Raw genomic sequence first — 17,419 nt, forward strand, 5'->3', positions numbered from 1 at the left:
TAAACAGGTAATTCTCATGACTTCAGTACGTGCAACTACCCTTTCATTTCTAGATAATGTGGCCGAAAGTAAAATCTACACACTTCTTCTATCTAAAAATGTCTTATTTTTGAGATTCCAGTTGGGCATCAAAAAATAGGAGCAAAAAAGTCATAACATGATGTTTTTTAAAATATACAATAGGCATGTTTAGAAATAGTCAGAGCAAATAAAATTTTGGAAAATTAAACTATGTTGGAAAAAGCTTGATATTTAAAAGAGACTCAGCGGGAAATCAAATTACAGAGAATCCTTTCAAAACACAACCACTTCAAGAAAGATCCATGTATAAAGCCACTTAATTCATCAAATTGATCCAATCACATTACATGAATGCAAACAAAGATGCCCACTTTATTGTGTTGTAATGATGTCTCTTACTTTGCTTTGAGATAATGCTCCTGGTTACTTCTTTCAATGGTCCACACAGTCAATGCACTTGGACTTGACAAGCACAGCTGGTGCCAGTTCATGGGGTTAAAAGTCATCTGGTTCACATCTGTCCCAGGTTGTGACTTTTTGCACAAAATGACACCCAATTCCCAGTTCCTTAAACGAAAATTGAGTTTGGTGAAAAATAATTAATTTGAATTTCATATCTTGAGACTATTTACCTCTAACTACTTGAAAATGATTTACATAAATTGATAATTTATATCATTAATTAATCTATGGTCTTAATACCAAATTTATAAATAATTATGCTTATCATTATGCTGTATCCTTCTAGGAAAGCAAAATAACTATTTTAAAATACTAGTCATATGCTACTAAGGTTGTTTTATCTTCCTTATTAAATTTGGATTTGACCCATTCAAATCTGGAAAATGGAATAAATCATCACATTTGCTGAAAAATAAGTGTAGGTATCTAAATGTCTAAGTACTACACATGAGTACTCCACATAGATCTAGGTATGCTGTACACATAGATGCCAACTGATCACTCACTGAGTTTTTAAAATCATGGTTCTAGTATCTTAAAAATGGAATAATTCATTTACCCATTTGAGAGAATATCCTGAATGCCTACAATGAAAAAGGTCTTTTGCTAGATGAAATGAACAGGAAAAAATTAATGTGAGCTGTCCCCTCACACAAGGAGCCAGTGCTCCATTCAGGGTTGTGATTAGGAAACTGGAACTAAGATGTCAAGCTTGCCTTGTCTATTGGCTCCCTCCTGCTCCCACCTCCATCCAACCCTATGACAAAGGTCCTGTCACTCAATCATTCTCTTGCTGGTATTGTCAGTTCCCTGGATATTTTGACTTTCTGCTTCAGGGGCCTGGGAAAACCCATCAACCCTGTGTGGATATGACTGAAAGCCTGGGCTGCTGAGACATAGGAATAAAGACCACAGGACTATGGTGTCAGTGATGCTATAAATTTGTGGTTACCACTCCCCTGGACCCTCAATACAACCTCCACTCCTGCTATGTCTTTCTGGTTGGTTCTCTCTCCTGTTCTATAAGGTGGTCATTTTTAATACTTTCCATTTTTCTGAAACCTCTAACCCTTCACCTCCTTCTTACTGTTAGTAAATGGCCTTGATTTCCATGAAGAAAATAGAGGCCATCAGCTGAGAATTTCTCCAAATTTCTGCTATCAGGTGAAACAAGCTGCTAGGATCTGTATCATTCTTTCCTTCTCTTTTGTTACAATGTTAGGCATATCCTTCCTCCTACCTAAGGCCAATTTCATCACCTGTGCTTTGGATCCTACAGGTCCTGATTTCTTAGGATTGTTAGTTTACCCATTATTCCTTCTCTTCTGCGTCTTCAGACTCTCCCTTTCTCCTGACTCCTTCCTGTCAACACTCAAATTAAGTGCTTGTCTATATTATAAAAAAAAAAAAAAAAAGGCCTCCCTCAATCTCAGCCTTCCATGTCTCTCTCTCCTCCCCTTGGAGCCTAACTTCTTGAGTGAGTTGTTTTAAATCAGTCTCCTCTTCCTCGATCCTGCCCTCTCCTCATTCTGGGATATCTGTATCCCGTCACCACCATTCAACTGACACTGTTCTCTCCAAGATCCACTGATATCCACCTGCATCCTAAATCCAACAGGCACTTCTCAGTCCTTGTCTAATTTTACTTCTGCAGGATTGGACCCTGCTCACCACAGTGACCCCTGGACTCTCTGAAACACGCCGTACCTCTGTCTCACACGGATTCTGGGAACTTGATCAGCTGTCCTAGCGGACCCGGTGGTGGTACAACTGTGTAGGCTTTGACTAACTTCATGAGCACACACTGCCTGTGCCTCACTTCATGCCTGTCCCACATGCCCAGGGCCTCTTGTAGGCCCTGGGTTGCAATAAATCTGAAAGTGTGGCGGACTGAATACCTTGTGCAGGGAACCTCTGATGGACGGGGTAACAGGAGTTGGTAGGTAAGTTTCCATCTCTTCCTCTCGCCTTCCCACCCCACTGTCTGTCACTGCCCGAGGACTGTCCATGTTCACAGTCGTCATACAGCCTCTCAGAAGTCCACCTGCGAGACACAGCAGCCAAGTGGTGCCCAGCAAGTTAATGCGTGCTCACGTTGGTTCTCCTCCTTCCCCGCCTCCTTTCCCTTTTCCAGCTCACCTCCTTCCTGGGACTTCACTCCCTTCTAAAGAAGTGGCTCATGAGCTTTTGCCTCAGGCTCTGCTTTCTTTGGAAATCAGGCTGAGGCATATTCTGGAACCCTCCATGCCCAGTGTCCCATCTCGCTCCATGACTACTCCTTCTGAGTGTCCTATGAGGTTCCTCCTCCTCTTTCAGTCCCTTTTATTGGTGTTCCTCTAGGTTCTGCCTGAGGTTCCTGTATAGGTGCTTTTATCCACTTTTAGCACTTTGATTACCAATCTAATTTAACAACTTCCAGATGCCAGTCTCCACCCCTCTCTCCTGAGCTCTGGTCCTGATTATCTGGGGCATAGGCAAATTGTGTCTCTCAACATCATTTCTCCATTTCTCCCTCCAACTAACAGAACCCCTGGTTTTCAGCCAGGCACATGGTCACCCACAGTGAGGACCATATTTCCAGACTCCCTTGTAGCTTGATATGGCTTGTGATTAAGCTGGACAGTGAGAACTAAGTGGCAGTGATGTGTGCAACTCCCAGGCTATGCATTCCAACAAAGGTTTGTGCCCTTCCCATACTGGCTCCCCAAAAATGCACAGCTGGTGCTGCACTTTAGAATAGAGATGAGGGCATCTCCTAGGAGTCGTAGGACAACGAGATAGGAGAATTAGGCCCTGGACACTGGGGAACCACCAGACCAGCCGTGGGCTTCTCACACCCAGACTGCTGCACTTGAGAGAAAGAAACTTCTGTTTTGTTTAAGCCATTTCTAGGGTGATTTGGGTTTCTGTGACAGCAAATGAACCTAAATCCTAACATACATCAATTGCTGACTAAACATCTCCATCTATTTATTTCAGGCACCCTCAACTCAGCTTGTCCCAACTCATCTTCTCCCATTGCCTCGTCCAACCTCCCTCCAGCCATGACCTCCTATCTTCCTGAAGAGTACCATAATGTTCCCAAGTTGCCCAACTCATAACTCTGGGTTAACCCCCAACTGCCCCTCTCCCTCAGCACCACACCCAACATTTAGTCATTCACCAAGTCCCAAGGTGCTGCCTCCCAAACACCTCCCAAATATCTCTACTTTTCTCCTTCCCATGCTAGTCCATGCACAGTCGTCTCTCCTCTGGACCACCACACCCTCCAAAGCAATGTTCATGTCTTATTTCCCTCTAATATCCTTCTGTGATATGACTAGGAGTCTCTTTATGTGCAGATCTGATCAAGTCACATCCCTGCTTTAAACGCTTAATAGAATCCCATCCGTCAGCTTTAGGATAAACGATGTGCTCACTAGCATGGCTTGTACATAGGGTGAGTATCCTTCTGTATTAATTATTAATAACATCTCCCTTTCACTCTCACAAGTATCCTGATTTGGATCATAAAATACACAGTAATTTATTTACAAGGCTTCTCATGAGCTTGCCTCAGACTGTCCCTCCAGGCTTGCCTCTCAGGGCTGACCTCTTGTTCTCATCATTATGATCTTTTAATTAAATCTTTAATCTGCCATGTTTTCTCTGACCTCATGGCCTTTGCACATGCCTTTCTTCTGCTTGAAATCCCCTTCCTTCTCCTCTTCACAAGGCTGATTCCTACTCATCCTTTAAGTATTGCTATGGGTTGAACGGTGTCCTCCAAAATTCACACGTTGATGTCTTCCCCCTCAGTATCTCAGAATATGACTATTTGGAAGGATGGTCTTTACTAAGTCAAATGATGTCATTTAGTGTGGCCCCACTCCAATGTGACTAGTATCCTTATTTTAAAAAGGGGAAATTAGGAACCAGACACACATACAAAGAGAACATCATGTGAACATGACGACAGTTATTCACAAGCCAAGGAGAGATCTGGAACAGATTCTCCCTCACAGCCCTCAGAAGGAACCAACCCTGCTGACACCTTGATTTCAGACTCCTGGCCCCCAGAACTGTGAGACAATAAATTTCTGTGTTTTAACCAGTCTGTTTGTGTTACTTTGTTAATGGAAGCCCTAGCAAACTAACAGAGCCATCAACAAGTGAGTGAGCAAATTATGGTATACTCATACCATGGAATAGAAAGGAATAAACTATTGAAATACAGAAGCATGAGAAAATTTTTCTTTCTTTCTTTCAGTGGAGGTACTGGGGATTGAAACTAGGACCTCTTGCATGCTAAGCATGCACTCTACCACTGAGCTATACCCACCACTCCACTGCCATGAGAGAATTTCAAACTAATTGTGCTGCATGGAAAAAGCCAGACCACAAAAGAGTATATAACGCACATGCAATTCTAGCAAACACGAACTAACCCAGAGTAAGGGAAAATACCTCAGTGGTTGCCTGTGGGTGAGGGGCAGGGCAGTGATGATGTAAGGGTACGTGTGGCAAGAGCCAATCAGGAAGGATCTGAAGGAGCACAAGGAAACTTTTGGGGATGATGGGTATATTCATTGTGCTGATTATGGTGATGGTTTCATGGTGTATAATACATAAATCAAAACATCGGAGTGTATGTGTGTGTGTGTGTGCATATATATATATGCAATTTATTATATGTCAATTATACCTCAATAAAACTATTTTTTTTAAAGAGAAACTGAGTAAACTAAATGTGACTCTCTGAATCTAGATTACCTTTTTCTATGAGAAATGCTGGTATATAAAGAGTATCCTCAATCATTCCTGGAACATTCTGTATTTCCTTATAATAAGATATATTTCCCCCGAAGGAGTTTATATCATGGATGGAGTAGTTGAGTGCAGCTTTGAAGCTGGCCACATGAAGTGACCCAGCAAAGACCACAGATGTGTCTTTTTCACAAGTATTACATATACAGGTGTCAAATGGTGTATTAATGTTCTACCCTCTGAACATACAATTGTTCTAATGTCTCTAAAAATAATTAATTCAAACTGAGCTCTAATACAGAGACTATCTTAATTCCAACATTAGTGGAAAGTAAGAAAATAACTCAAAGATATCAATTATTTTAAGAAAAGATGAAACTTTATGTATTTATCCGTGTATTCTTTACCTGACAAAGGAAATATTGAGACATACTAATAAAAAGAAAAAGACAGTAATTAATCTTTTAGCTTTTCCCCTGCCAGTTTTCTGCCTAAAAGTAGCAATTATGTTAAACCTTATGATTAGGACTCTTATTCCTTCCATTTTTCTTTGTATATCACCTTTGATGAAATCCAGAAGAACACGATTAAAATGCGACTCAATGAAAGGAATTCTGCAGGAGCCTGCAACTTACCAGAGGGCCAGTTCAAATTCTGGGAGGGAGGAGTAACTAGCCAGGTAGGTGCCACAATAACTGAACGAAAGCAAAGTGTAGTCCAGAAGAACATTGCCTAAAATATAAAATCCATTACAAGGATTTCATCATCATGTTCAGATTAATGATAGTTTTATAGTTCAATTTCCCTTATCTAATAATTTTCTGTAATTCAAAAGCATTTAGCTCCTGGAATAAGAGATATGTTGGCTGATTTCTAAACTATGACCAGAAAACTAAAAGCAAGGTTAAGATCCATTTTTAAAATATTTTAGAGCCAATTAAGACCATGAGGTCACTGACTCTACACTTCAATGCAGAACTGAGCACACTGCATCATGTATATTCCCAAATGGCTTGAAATGATCCAAGAACCATTAGATGTTCCATAAATATGAAACATGGTAATTAGAAAAGTTATTCAAACAACTTGAAACACTCTGAAAAGTTGTAATAATCCTAGCTTACTTCCATATCTCTGTACCTTAGACATATCTCAGCTTAGTATCTTCCAGTTCTTGGAAAGACTATAAAAAGTTCTATTCTCATTTGCACCTACAGTTAAAGAAACGAAACATGACTTTAGACGTCTTAGCAACAGTATGTTTAGAATATGTATTGAGGATGCTAAAACAGGACCGTGTCTGCTTCTGCCTCCTTGTATGAGACTCTGGTTTTCCCTCTTTTATCTGCTGTTTTGCAGTGTGGTCCATAGATCCAAGTTTTGCCTTCTCCTTTGTCTGTCTTTTTTATTTTCATGGTTTTGTATCAATTTTTACTCCCACCTTCAACAAAAAAGAATGCTATCAATTTCACTGTACTCTGCCTAGCAATTATGAGCTTTAAAAAATTTACCTTGATAAGCAGAAAAATCTCATCTTGGTTTAAATGACACTTTTTAAAAAGAATATTGACATGGAACATTTTTTGATGTTTTTGGTCATTGGTAGTTTTGTGCTTTGGGCAAGTTCCTTTTCCATTGTTCTAATGGGATGTCTACACTTTTTCTTATTGTCATTCTGAAAATATTTGACCATATTTGTTCCAAACTATTTTCCTGTTTATTATTTGCCTTTTAATTTTTCATAATGTTCATAAGGCTTAAATTTGTATGTAATCAAATATGTTAATCTTACTATTTTTAATTTTTTCCTTTGAAAAGTTCTTCCTCATCCTCAAATCGTTTCAATTTTCTACCACATTTTTCTTCTACTTTTCAATGTGTTTTTTTATATTGGCTGTTTTTGTTGGATATATGTTTTGATGTACAGTATGACGTGAGTAGCCAACTTGATACTTTTGTCCAAATACTTTTCTTAACACCATTGGTGAATAATCCATATCATCTATTTGCTGTGTGGTGAGGGGAGTGCCTTTCATCATATACTTCACTCTATATATCTAGAGTCTGTCTTCAGCCTTCAGCTCTTCCACTGATCAGGTGATCCCTGCACCAATACCATAAATTACTAGAGCACCATAATGCTAAGAGGCCCTCTGCCTTGTCATCAATCTCTTTCAAATTATTTCCATTTCCACTTTTTGTTCTGAAAGAACATTCATTTCATTTAAGTTCTCCTGGCTCTCTAAAACATAAACCTGTGAATTATATTCTGTGAAGAATATCAGAAATGCATTTATAATAACCAGGCTTTCCATGCAAGAATATGCCTCTATATGTTTATATCAGTGATTTTTGTAGTTTTCTTCATCACAGTCAATCAAAGTTCTTCTTTGGAGTAGTCCTGAATATTTAAATCTTCTAATTGCATGGACATTTATTTTGAAACCAGCATCTTACAGAGCATTCTTGTATCAGTCATAGTAGACTATTGTATTGCCCATTATCTCCTTTTCCACAGCTATAATTTTTCTGTTTCATATTTTGTTGCATTGGCTAGAACTTTCAGGTTGATATTTAACACTAGTGTAACATCAGGTATCCTTAATGACTTTGTCTTAGTTTTATTGTGAATGCCTTTAGAGTTTCATTATTCAATACGAATGTTGGCTATTGGTTTGAATTAACTATCAATTGCTTGGACAGGGCTACAGCCAAATAATCAAGTCGGGGAAATTTTAAAGATGTAGAGTGGTTTTAGTCCATATACAGAGATACCTTGGAGACACCATGGGTTTGGTTCCAGACCACCACAATAAAGCAAGTATCACAATAAAGCAAATATCACAATAAAGCAAGTGACTCAAATTTTTTTTGGTTTCCCAGTGCATATACAAGTTATATTTACACTATACTATAGTCTATTAAGTGTGCAATAGCATTATGTCTTTAAAATGTACATCTCTTAATTAAGCATATTTTATTACAAAAAAAATGCTAAGCATCATCTGAGCCTTTAGAGAGTCATAATGTTTTTTGCTGGTGGAGGGTCTTGCCTCAGTGTTAATAGATGTTGACAGATTAGGGTAGTGTTGCTGAATGTTGGGGTGCCTGTGGCAATTTATTAAAATAAGACAAAAGGAAGTTTTCCACATCCTTTGATTCTCTTTCATGAATGATTTCTCTGTAACATGCAATGCTGTTTGATAGCATTTTACCCGTGGTAGAACTTCTTTAAAAATTGGAGTTAATCATCCTTTCACATCCTGCCACTGCTTTATCAACTAAGTTTACGTAATATTCTAAATCCTTTGTTGTCATTTCAACAAGGTCACAGCATCCTCACCAGGAATAGATTCGATTTCAAGAAACCTGTTTCTTTGCTCATCCATAAGACAATTCCATATGCATTCAAGTTTTATAGTGAGATCAGAGCAATTCAATCACACATTCAGGCGCCACTTCTAACTCTAGTTCTCTTGCTATTTCCACTACATCTGCAATTACTTCCTCTCCTGAAGTCCTGACCTCCTCAAAGCCATCCATCAGGGTTGGAATCAACTTCTTTCAAATGCCTGTTAATATTGATATTTTGACCTCTTTCAAGTGAATCACGAATGTTCTTAATGGCATGTAGAATGGTGAATTTTTCCAGGTTTTCAATTTACTTTGCCCAGATCTATCAGAAAAATCAACATGTATTTCTTGAATGCAGAAATTACTCCTTGGTCTATGGGCTGCAGAAGGGATGTTGTATTAGCAGGACATGAAAATAACATTAATCTAGTTCATCTCCATCAGAGCTTTTCGGTGACCAGGGACACTGTCAATGAGCAGTCATATATTGAAAGGAATCTTTTTTCCTGAGCAGTAGGCCTCAATAGTGGGCTTAAAATATTCAATAAACCATGTTGTCAACAGATGTGCTGTCATCCAGGATTTGTTGTTCCATTTATGCAGCACAGGTGGAGTATAGTATAATATATTTTTATATATAATGCAGTAAAATTCTTCAGGGCCCTAGGATTTTTTGAATAGTAAATGAGCACTGGCTCCAATTTTGAACCACCAGTTGCATTATCCCCAAACTAGAGAGTCAGTCTGTCTTGTGCCTGTCCTTTGAAGTTCTGAAGCCAGGCATTGACTTTTCTTCTCTAGCTACAAAAATCCTATATGGCATCTTCCTCCAATACAAGGTTATTTCCTCTACATTGGAAATCTGTTGTTTAGTATAGTAACCTTCATTCATTATCTGAGCAGGACCTTCTGGATAACTTGCTGCACCTTCTACATCAGCACTTGCTGCTTCACCTTACATTTTTATGTTATGGAGATAATTTCTTGCCTTAAACCTCATGAAACAGCCTCTGCTAGCTTCCAACTTTTCTTCTGCAGTTTCCTCACCTCCCTCAGCCTTCATAGAATTGAAGAGTTAGGGTTAGGTTTTGGCTTAAGGGAATGATGTGGCTGGTTTGATCTTCTATCCAGACCACTCAAATTTCTTCCATATTAGCAATACGGCTGTTTTGCTTTCATATCATCTGTATGTTCACTAGAGTACCACTTCGAATTTCCTTCAAGAACTTTTCCTTTGCATTCACAACTTGGCTAACTGGTGCAAGAGGCCTAGCCTGTGGCCTATCTTGGCCTTTGGCCTATCTCAGCTTTTGACATGCCTTCTTCACTAAGCTTAATCATTTCTAGCTTTTGATATAAAGGGTGAGAGGTGCGACTTTTCCTTTGACTTGAACACTTAGAGGCCACTGTAGGGTTATTAATGGGCCTAATCTCAATACTGTTGTGTCTCAGGGGATAGGGAGGCCTGAAGAGAGGGAGAGAAGCAGGGGAATAGCTGTTTGGTATAATAATCAGAACATACACAACACTTAGAGATTAAGTTTGCCATCTTATATGAGTGTAGTTTGCGGCACCTCAAAACAAATACAACAATAAAATCAAAGATCACTTATCACCACAACAAATATAATAGTAACGGGAAAAGTTTGAAAACTTGCAGGAATTACTAAATGTGACACAGAGACCTGAAGTGAGCAAATACTATTGTAAAAAAGGTGCCAATAGACTTGCTCAATGCAGGGTTCCACAAACCTTCAATTTGTAAAAATGTAGTGTCTATGAAGCACAGTAAAGCAAAGCACAATAAAAGGATATATGCCTGTAGACAGTTCCCAGTGATGAATGGGTTATGTTTTAAATGTTGTTTTAATCTGATGAGAACACAGGTAAATTTCCCCACAAATAAAATGTTAAATTACAGTGAAGTTCCCAGGCTTGACCCAAACACTTCTTTGATCCAAAGACCTAAGACCAACCTCAAGCCCTCCTGAGCTCTCTGTGATGTGTTAAATGAGGGAATGGGTATATGGGGGCTCCAACAGATGTGCAGCAGCCCAGTGTGGGTCAGCTGTATCTATGAATGAGTCACTAATAACTTAAATGGTAGGAAACACAGATTGACATATTGTGTATATGACAATGATTGACACTGTATATACAACATATGTCATATATGTTATATACTTAAATATCTTATATATTATAATTTAATTTATCATCACAGCATAACAGTAGATACCATTATTCCCATTTCATGGATAAGAAATTTGAGGCTCAGAGACTTGTCCTTGGAAATTATACACCAGCAATCCCACTCCTGGGCATATATCCAGAAGGAACCCTAATTCAAAAAGACACCTGCACCCCAATGTTCACAGCAGCACTATTTACAATAGTCAAGATATGGAAACAACCTAAATGTCCACTGACAGATGACTGGATAAAGAAGTCGTGGTATATTTATACAATGGAATACTATTTAGCACAAAACAACAACATAATACCATTTGCAGCAACGTGGATGTCCCTGGAGAATGTCATTCTAAGTGAAGTAAGCCAGAAAGAGAAAGAAAAATACCATATGATGTCACTCATATGTGGAAACAAAGGAGGAGGAAGAGGAGGAGGAGGGAGAGGAGGAGGAGGAGGAAGAGAGGAAGAGGAAGAGGAGGAAGAGGAAGAGGAGGAAGAAGAAGAAGAGGAAGACGACGACGATGACAAATGAACTTAAATATAAAACAGAAACAGACTCACAGACATAGAATACAAACTTGTGGTTGCCAAGGAGGAGGAGGGTGGGAAGGGACAGACTGGGAGTTTGAGATTTGTAGATACTGACAGGTATATATAGAATAGATAAACAAGTTTATACTGTATAGCACAGGGAAATATATTCAAGATCTTGTAGTAGCTCACAGTGAAAAAGAATGTGAAAATGAATATACATATATATATATATTCATATATGACTGAAGAATTGTGGTGTACACCAGAAATTGACACAACATTGTAAACTGACTATAACTCAATAAAAAATATTTTTAAGAAATAAATAAAAAAGAAATTATACAACATCCATTCAGCTAGATGTTCAATAAACCATCAGGAAAGAAAAAAAATTGTTCTGAAAAAGGATTTCAAACAGTATTTAGTGATCTAATGCAATGTTCTAGCCCAGTGCTTCTCAAGATTAATGTGCATACAAATCACTTGGACAATATCACTAAAATGAAAATTCTGATTCAGTAGGTCTGGGATGGGAGCAGAGTTTCTGCATTTATAACAAGCATCCTAGGTGATGCGGTGTTGAAGGTAAGCAGACCACAATTTAAGTATGAAGGCTCCAGCCTACTTAATTAAATTCTCTGTGATCAGTCTGATTCCTTTCTTATAAAAGCGTATTACCTCCCCACCAAAAAACCCAAAAAACAAAACAAAACAAAAAAACTCACCAACCCTCCCCCCCAAAAAACCCTTCCTTTATAAGAACTAGATCTGTTCACATCTTAAAACAAAATCCTTCAGTTATGGCAGAGGAAGGGTCTTGCAGGATACCTTTTAATTTGGTCCTTCTGGTCAATCCAGGAAAGTTGTATATGTAGATGAGGGGTCTTAGCCGCCGGTCAGAAAAAGCCACAACTTCATAAGGAACATTAGTTGCCACGATGCCCACAATTCCATTCATACACTGGAGTACAGTCTTTTTCTTGGTTTCAATATTAAGAAATATCACAAAATTCCCACAAGGGTAGCAAATGGTACTGTCGTTGACAAAATGAACATTCTGCTTAGGGAATCCTTGCACCCATCTTTGGGAAAAGATATGTCACCATCAGTATAATGAATTTCAAATACTTTTCTGTTCTTTTTTTTTTTTTTTAAAGCAAACAAAAAGATCATAAAAATCTTTGAAACCCATCTATTCTTTTCAACCCTTTCCTGCCCAAAACAATCTCAAGATAAGAGAACACGCATACTTTCTGTGAGACCAGTTTGAGTCCAGGCACTATAGAGAAGCTTAAATATAGACCTAAAGTTCCCTAAGTCTAAGAGCCTTTTTCTGAGAACTTTTCTAGTGAAGCATAGCCTCTGTTCAAACCTGAGAAAATCTCAGAAGGAATTCTGGGATCTTGTATACGTGAAAAGAAAAAGTGAAAACAACATAGAGAGAAAAAGAGTTTGATCCTAATAGAACACAAGGTGCATTCTGGGCCTTTCCTTTATAACTCTTTTGATTTTAAAAATAAACTTAAAAAAACAACTTTGAACAGGGCAGCCTGCTTTGTGGTTATAAGTCCAGTAGGAAGATAGCTTTCTTTACAAAGATGGAGCCTGTGTAGTCATGTTTTAGATCTAAAACTAGAGATAAATGCAGAAAATAAAAGGAATAAGTCAACACGAATAAAAAGGTTAGAATACAAAAAGAAAAAACAAAACCCACTTTGAGGGGGAGGTATAGCTCAGTGGTAGAGTGTGTGCCTAGCATGGACAAGGTCCTGGGTTCAGTCCCCAGTACCTCCATTAAAAATAAATAAAAGGAACACACTTTTAAGTAAAGAGTGTGTGGTGTATGCTAGATGGAAGGAGGGAGTCTGAGAAGAGAGGAGATTCTGCCTCAATTTAAAAATATGCTTAAAGACGGTGAAGAACTCAAGAGAAGGAAGAGAAACTCAAGAGACTGGAGAGTACATCCGGGACCCGCGGGGAAGGCTGTGTGGACAGAGTGCAGGTAACACTCTAGAATGTGGAAGGAATGAAATACCACTTACATCTGTGCAACGCTTTAGCTTTTCAAAGTCCACTATAAGTGCAAATAAATCCAAAGTCAGTGGACGGGAGTTACAAGGGAGGGACTGATGGCCTTAACTGTGGGGAAAATTACCAGGGATCACTAGCCTCGGGTGAGGGCCGTCGTTGGGATGGGGGTGGAGGGTGGGGAATACATATGAAAGGAAACGGATCACTAAAGGTAATACTGAGCCAGAAAGAAGAGGCAGAAATGAAGAATGGAGGAGAGCAATCTTGGGTAAGGGAGCGAGGGGTTGGGGATAATAAGGCGCCGAGGGGATCCGGGAAAGAGCTGGAAATGTGGTCCTTGAATATGGGGACGGGGGAATGGAGAGAAGTCACACAGAAAGGACGTCAGAGGAAGGCACGGGGTGGGGTGGGGGTGGGGTGAAGGAGAAGAGGTCGAAGTTGGCGGGAGAGCACGTCTACGGGATGCGAGGAAGCTGAGGGTGGGGAGAGGATGTAGTTCTGAGGGAAGAATTTCCGCGGGAGTAAGTTAGTCGCGGGCCCGTGGACGCCGCACCTCACGGACAGGGACGAGCCGATAGCGACGTTGTGGGCCTCGTCTCGCTCCCGGCCTTGCGCCATGGGCCGTGTGAGTCTCAGCCGGGCGGCGGGCAACAAACGCGGGACCGCGGGTGGGGTCTGCGACGGTTACTCTGAGGCCCCTGGTTGCCCCGCGGACAAAGCCTGCACAGTTTACATCGTATCCGGGAGACTGTAACCACTGCGCCCATTGGCTCCGCCCTTTCGGCTGCTCCGGCTCGAGCCAAGCGGATTGGCGGAAGGACAGGGGAGTCTCGACCAATGGGAGAGCGGCGAGCAAAGCGAGGGACGGGCTTCGGGGTGGGTGCTGGACTGGCCCAGACCCAGGCAAGTAATTGCGGTATCAATATATATCAACAACAGACTTTAATATTTAGTGGTGACCATGCCATACTTTGTTCCAAGCCTTGTCCATATATTATTTCATTTAATATTCAAATCCGCCATCAGACTTATTTTACAAAAAAGGAGAGCAGAGTAAGAGAAGTAATTTGTCCAAGGCTACAAATCTGAGTGGGACTTTAAAGCCAGGTCTAATCTAAATCTAGAGCTCCAAGCCTTTAACTACTATATGACACTCTCTAATGACCCTCCGCTACTTCAAGGAAGCAGACAGCGTCTGGAAGTAACTGATCAAAAGGTCAACAGTTTGTCGTTGCTTCTTCCCTTCACTCTCATAGCCTTCTGCCCCCCCCACCCCATTTCTTCCCTTTCCTCCAGTCCTCTCCCCTTCACTTCTTTAGGTCTCTCCTTCCCATCTTACCACCTTCTCTCGTCATTTCATTCACAAATATTTACCAAGTGTCTCCTGTGCATTGTGCTAGCTAGTCGCTCGGAACAAAACAGCGAGCAAACGAGATACAATTCCTTCCTTCATGGAACTTAGAACTTCCTTCTTGGTGGGGCCCAGGGAATGGGCGATAGGCATCCACTCCATTACAAAAATGTAGAGTCACAGATTGAATTAAGAAAAAAAGGAACATGATATTCTGAGGGCTTATGTTGTGGTCTTCACCTAGTTGGATGTGCAGTTTAGGAGCTGGTTTCTGAGTGCATGCACTATTTTCATTAAGATTTGCAGGATGAGGAGTGATTGCTGGGGTAGAGGATGGGAAATGGGCAGAGGGAAGTTTTTATAAAGGTATTAAGGAAGGACAACAGGATGTATGAGCTGGGCAGGGCATTATGACTGGAGAAGACAGAGACCAGTAGAACATACTGAAGGCTAGAGAAAGAGCCAAGGGCCAGGTAACAGCCAAGGTGAGGATTCTGGTCTTTATCTGAAAACCCATGGAGAGACATTAAGTGGTTTTAAACAGGGAAATTTCATGAACAGATTTATGTTTATAAAAGAACATTCTGGCTTCAGGAAGATTATCAATTGGGGATGGAGAGTAAGGAGAATAGAAATAGGAAGATCTGTTAGTTGATTTCTGGATCCTAACAAGGGAAACAAAGCAGAGTTTTCAGGCTCAGCACTACTGACATTTGGGACTGGATGGAGGGTGGGGGAGAGTTTCATGCATTATAGGATGTTTATCAGCATTGCTGCCAATAAGCACCTCCACAGTTGTGACAATCAAAAATGTCTATGGACATTGACAAATGTCCCCTCAGGGGCTAAATCACCCCCATTTGAAAGCCACTGATGAGACAATGTATTAAACATTATTTTAATGGTAAAACTCTGCAGAATTTGTTGATAGATTGATAAAGAAGGGTGAGAAGGAAGAATCCAGGATGCTCACAGTCAGAGACGGTGGTGCCCTTGCTGAGACACGGTGAGGAAGGAATGGAGCTATTTGAGTCCTTTCTTCCTGGAAGAGTTTCTTTGCTGAAATGTGAGTGCCAAACACAGGCAGTGATTAGTATTAAGGGACTGCACAAAACTGGCTGACAAACTCCCATATTTCTTTTTTCTTCCCCCAGCTTTATTGAGATATAATTGTTATATAATATTGTGTAAGTTTAAGGTGTACAATGTGATAATTTGATACACATATATATTGTGATATGTTTACCACATAATGTTAGTTAATGAATCCTTCACTTCTCATAATTACAATTTTTGGTTGTATGGTGAGAATATTTAAGATTTACTCTGTTAGCAATGTTCAGTATACAAAACAGTATTATTAACTATTGTCATTGTACTATATATTAGAATCCCAGAACTTAATTCATCTTTTAACTGGAAGTTTAGATTTAGATTACTTCCATATCTTGACTATTGGGAATAATGCTGCACTAAACATGAGAGTGCATGTATTTCTTGGTATCTTGTTTTCATAGCGCATATTGCTGAGTCACAGGGAGAAGTGGCTTGGACAACACTCAAGCTTTCTCCTCTAGTACTTTCGAAGCCCTGGGCAGTTTCTGTTGCCATTCCCTCCCTAGTTCGCTTATTTGTGTTACCATCAAGCCCTCCCTGCCCTTCTTCTTCCCTTTAACTACAACCTGAGCATTTTAGAGACAAATGTGATAAGGCAAGTCTTGCCACTGCTCCCAGAGAAACAGTAGGTAGAGGATGTCATCTGGGCAGGAAGTGTAAACATAGGAAGGAGATGCTGCCATAGGAAGGTGGAATCTGCCATGACTCAGGGAAGCTGAACTTGCCCTGTGCTTAAGCAAAAGAGAAACTGAACAAAATCAAATTGAAAAAGTAATCTTGGGACTGTCTTACTTCTTGAAACCCTGACTGAGTTGTAGATGAAAACCGAGGTCTCCACCTTGGTTTCTGGGGGTTATCTGTGACTGGTATTCAGGAGGAGATGCCCTGACCTCTGCACCATGCAGATCACAAGAAGATGAGTGGCCTTTATTAATCTAGAAGGGCAATGGGATGGGAGGGATAAATCAGGAAAATGAGTTCCAATTCTCACTGTGAAAGACTTACCAGTACTGGAAACAAAATCTAAGACCCACAAGTTCTTTCTCTAATCAGTGACCCAAAGGACAGCCCTGAGTTTTTTAAGGTGAAAAACCAGTGTGTTCCACCATTTTTGGAAGTGCCCAAGCCCCCTAAACCCAGTCTACCCATCTCAGCTCCCTCTCTCCTTGCAAATCTCCCCCCCCCCCCAATCACTAGACCAGTCTTGACAGAATGAGCCTAATCCTCAGCATGAGGTTTTATACCTTTGTAGGGGAATTCTGCTTGTCCTAAAGGCCAAAAGAGCAGTTGTCAATTCAAATTTATTGAGCCCCAAACCAAAACTTGTCCACAACCACCCACAGAACACAAACATTTATTTTCCACTAAGAGTTCATCTCACTCCCAGCCTCTCTTGAGTTCCAGCCAAACTCCATATCTGAAAGATGAATTTTCGCTAAATTTTTCACCCTTTCAGTAGGTTTCCCAGGATCACTTAAACATGGGAGAAGATTTTACAGCATATTAGGATATAGTTCATTAGTAGATGAATAAATGTCCTCCTGTGTATTAGCCTGTTACGGAAACAACAGGCCAGCCAAGAAACAAGCACCACTCAGAGGGTTGGAGTAC

At 40.1% G+C, this 17,419-nt stretch overlaps 1 protein-coding gene across 3 annotated transcripts in view; it reads right to left on the minus strand.

Moving 5' to 3' along the window:
- The window catches only part of CFAP43 (cilia and flagella associated protein 43), a 90,122-nt gene extending 76,052 nt beyond the window's left edge, over window positions 1-14,070 (minus strand). For all 3 annotated transcript variants that reach the window (XM_031461705.2, XM_031461706.2, XM_010987114.3), the window contains exons 1-4: window positions 13,895-14,070; window positions 12,139-12,392; window positions 5,865-5,961; window positions 421-588 (exon numbers count right to left, since the gene is read on the minus strand). In XM_031461705.2, coding sequence (XP_031317565.1) covers window positions 421-588; window positions 5,865-5,961; window positions 12,139-12,392; window positions 13,895-13,959 — 584 coding nt within the window. In that variant the 5' untranslated portion in view covers window positions 13,960-14,070. The remainder of the gene's footprint in view (window positions 1-420; window positions 589-5,864; window positions 5,962-12,138; window positions 12,393-13,894) is intronic.
- Window positions 14,071-17,419: the final 3,349 nt, after the last annotated feature.

This window comes from Camelus dromedarius, chromosome 8, assembly GCF_036321535.1.
Source record: "Camelus dromedarius isolate mCamDro1 chromosome 8, mCamDro1.pat, whole genome shotgun sequence".
NCBI classification, from domain to species: domain Eukaryota; kingdom Metazoa; phylum Chordata; class Mammalia; order Artiodactyla; family Camelidae; genus Camelus; species Camelus dromedarius.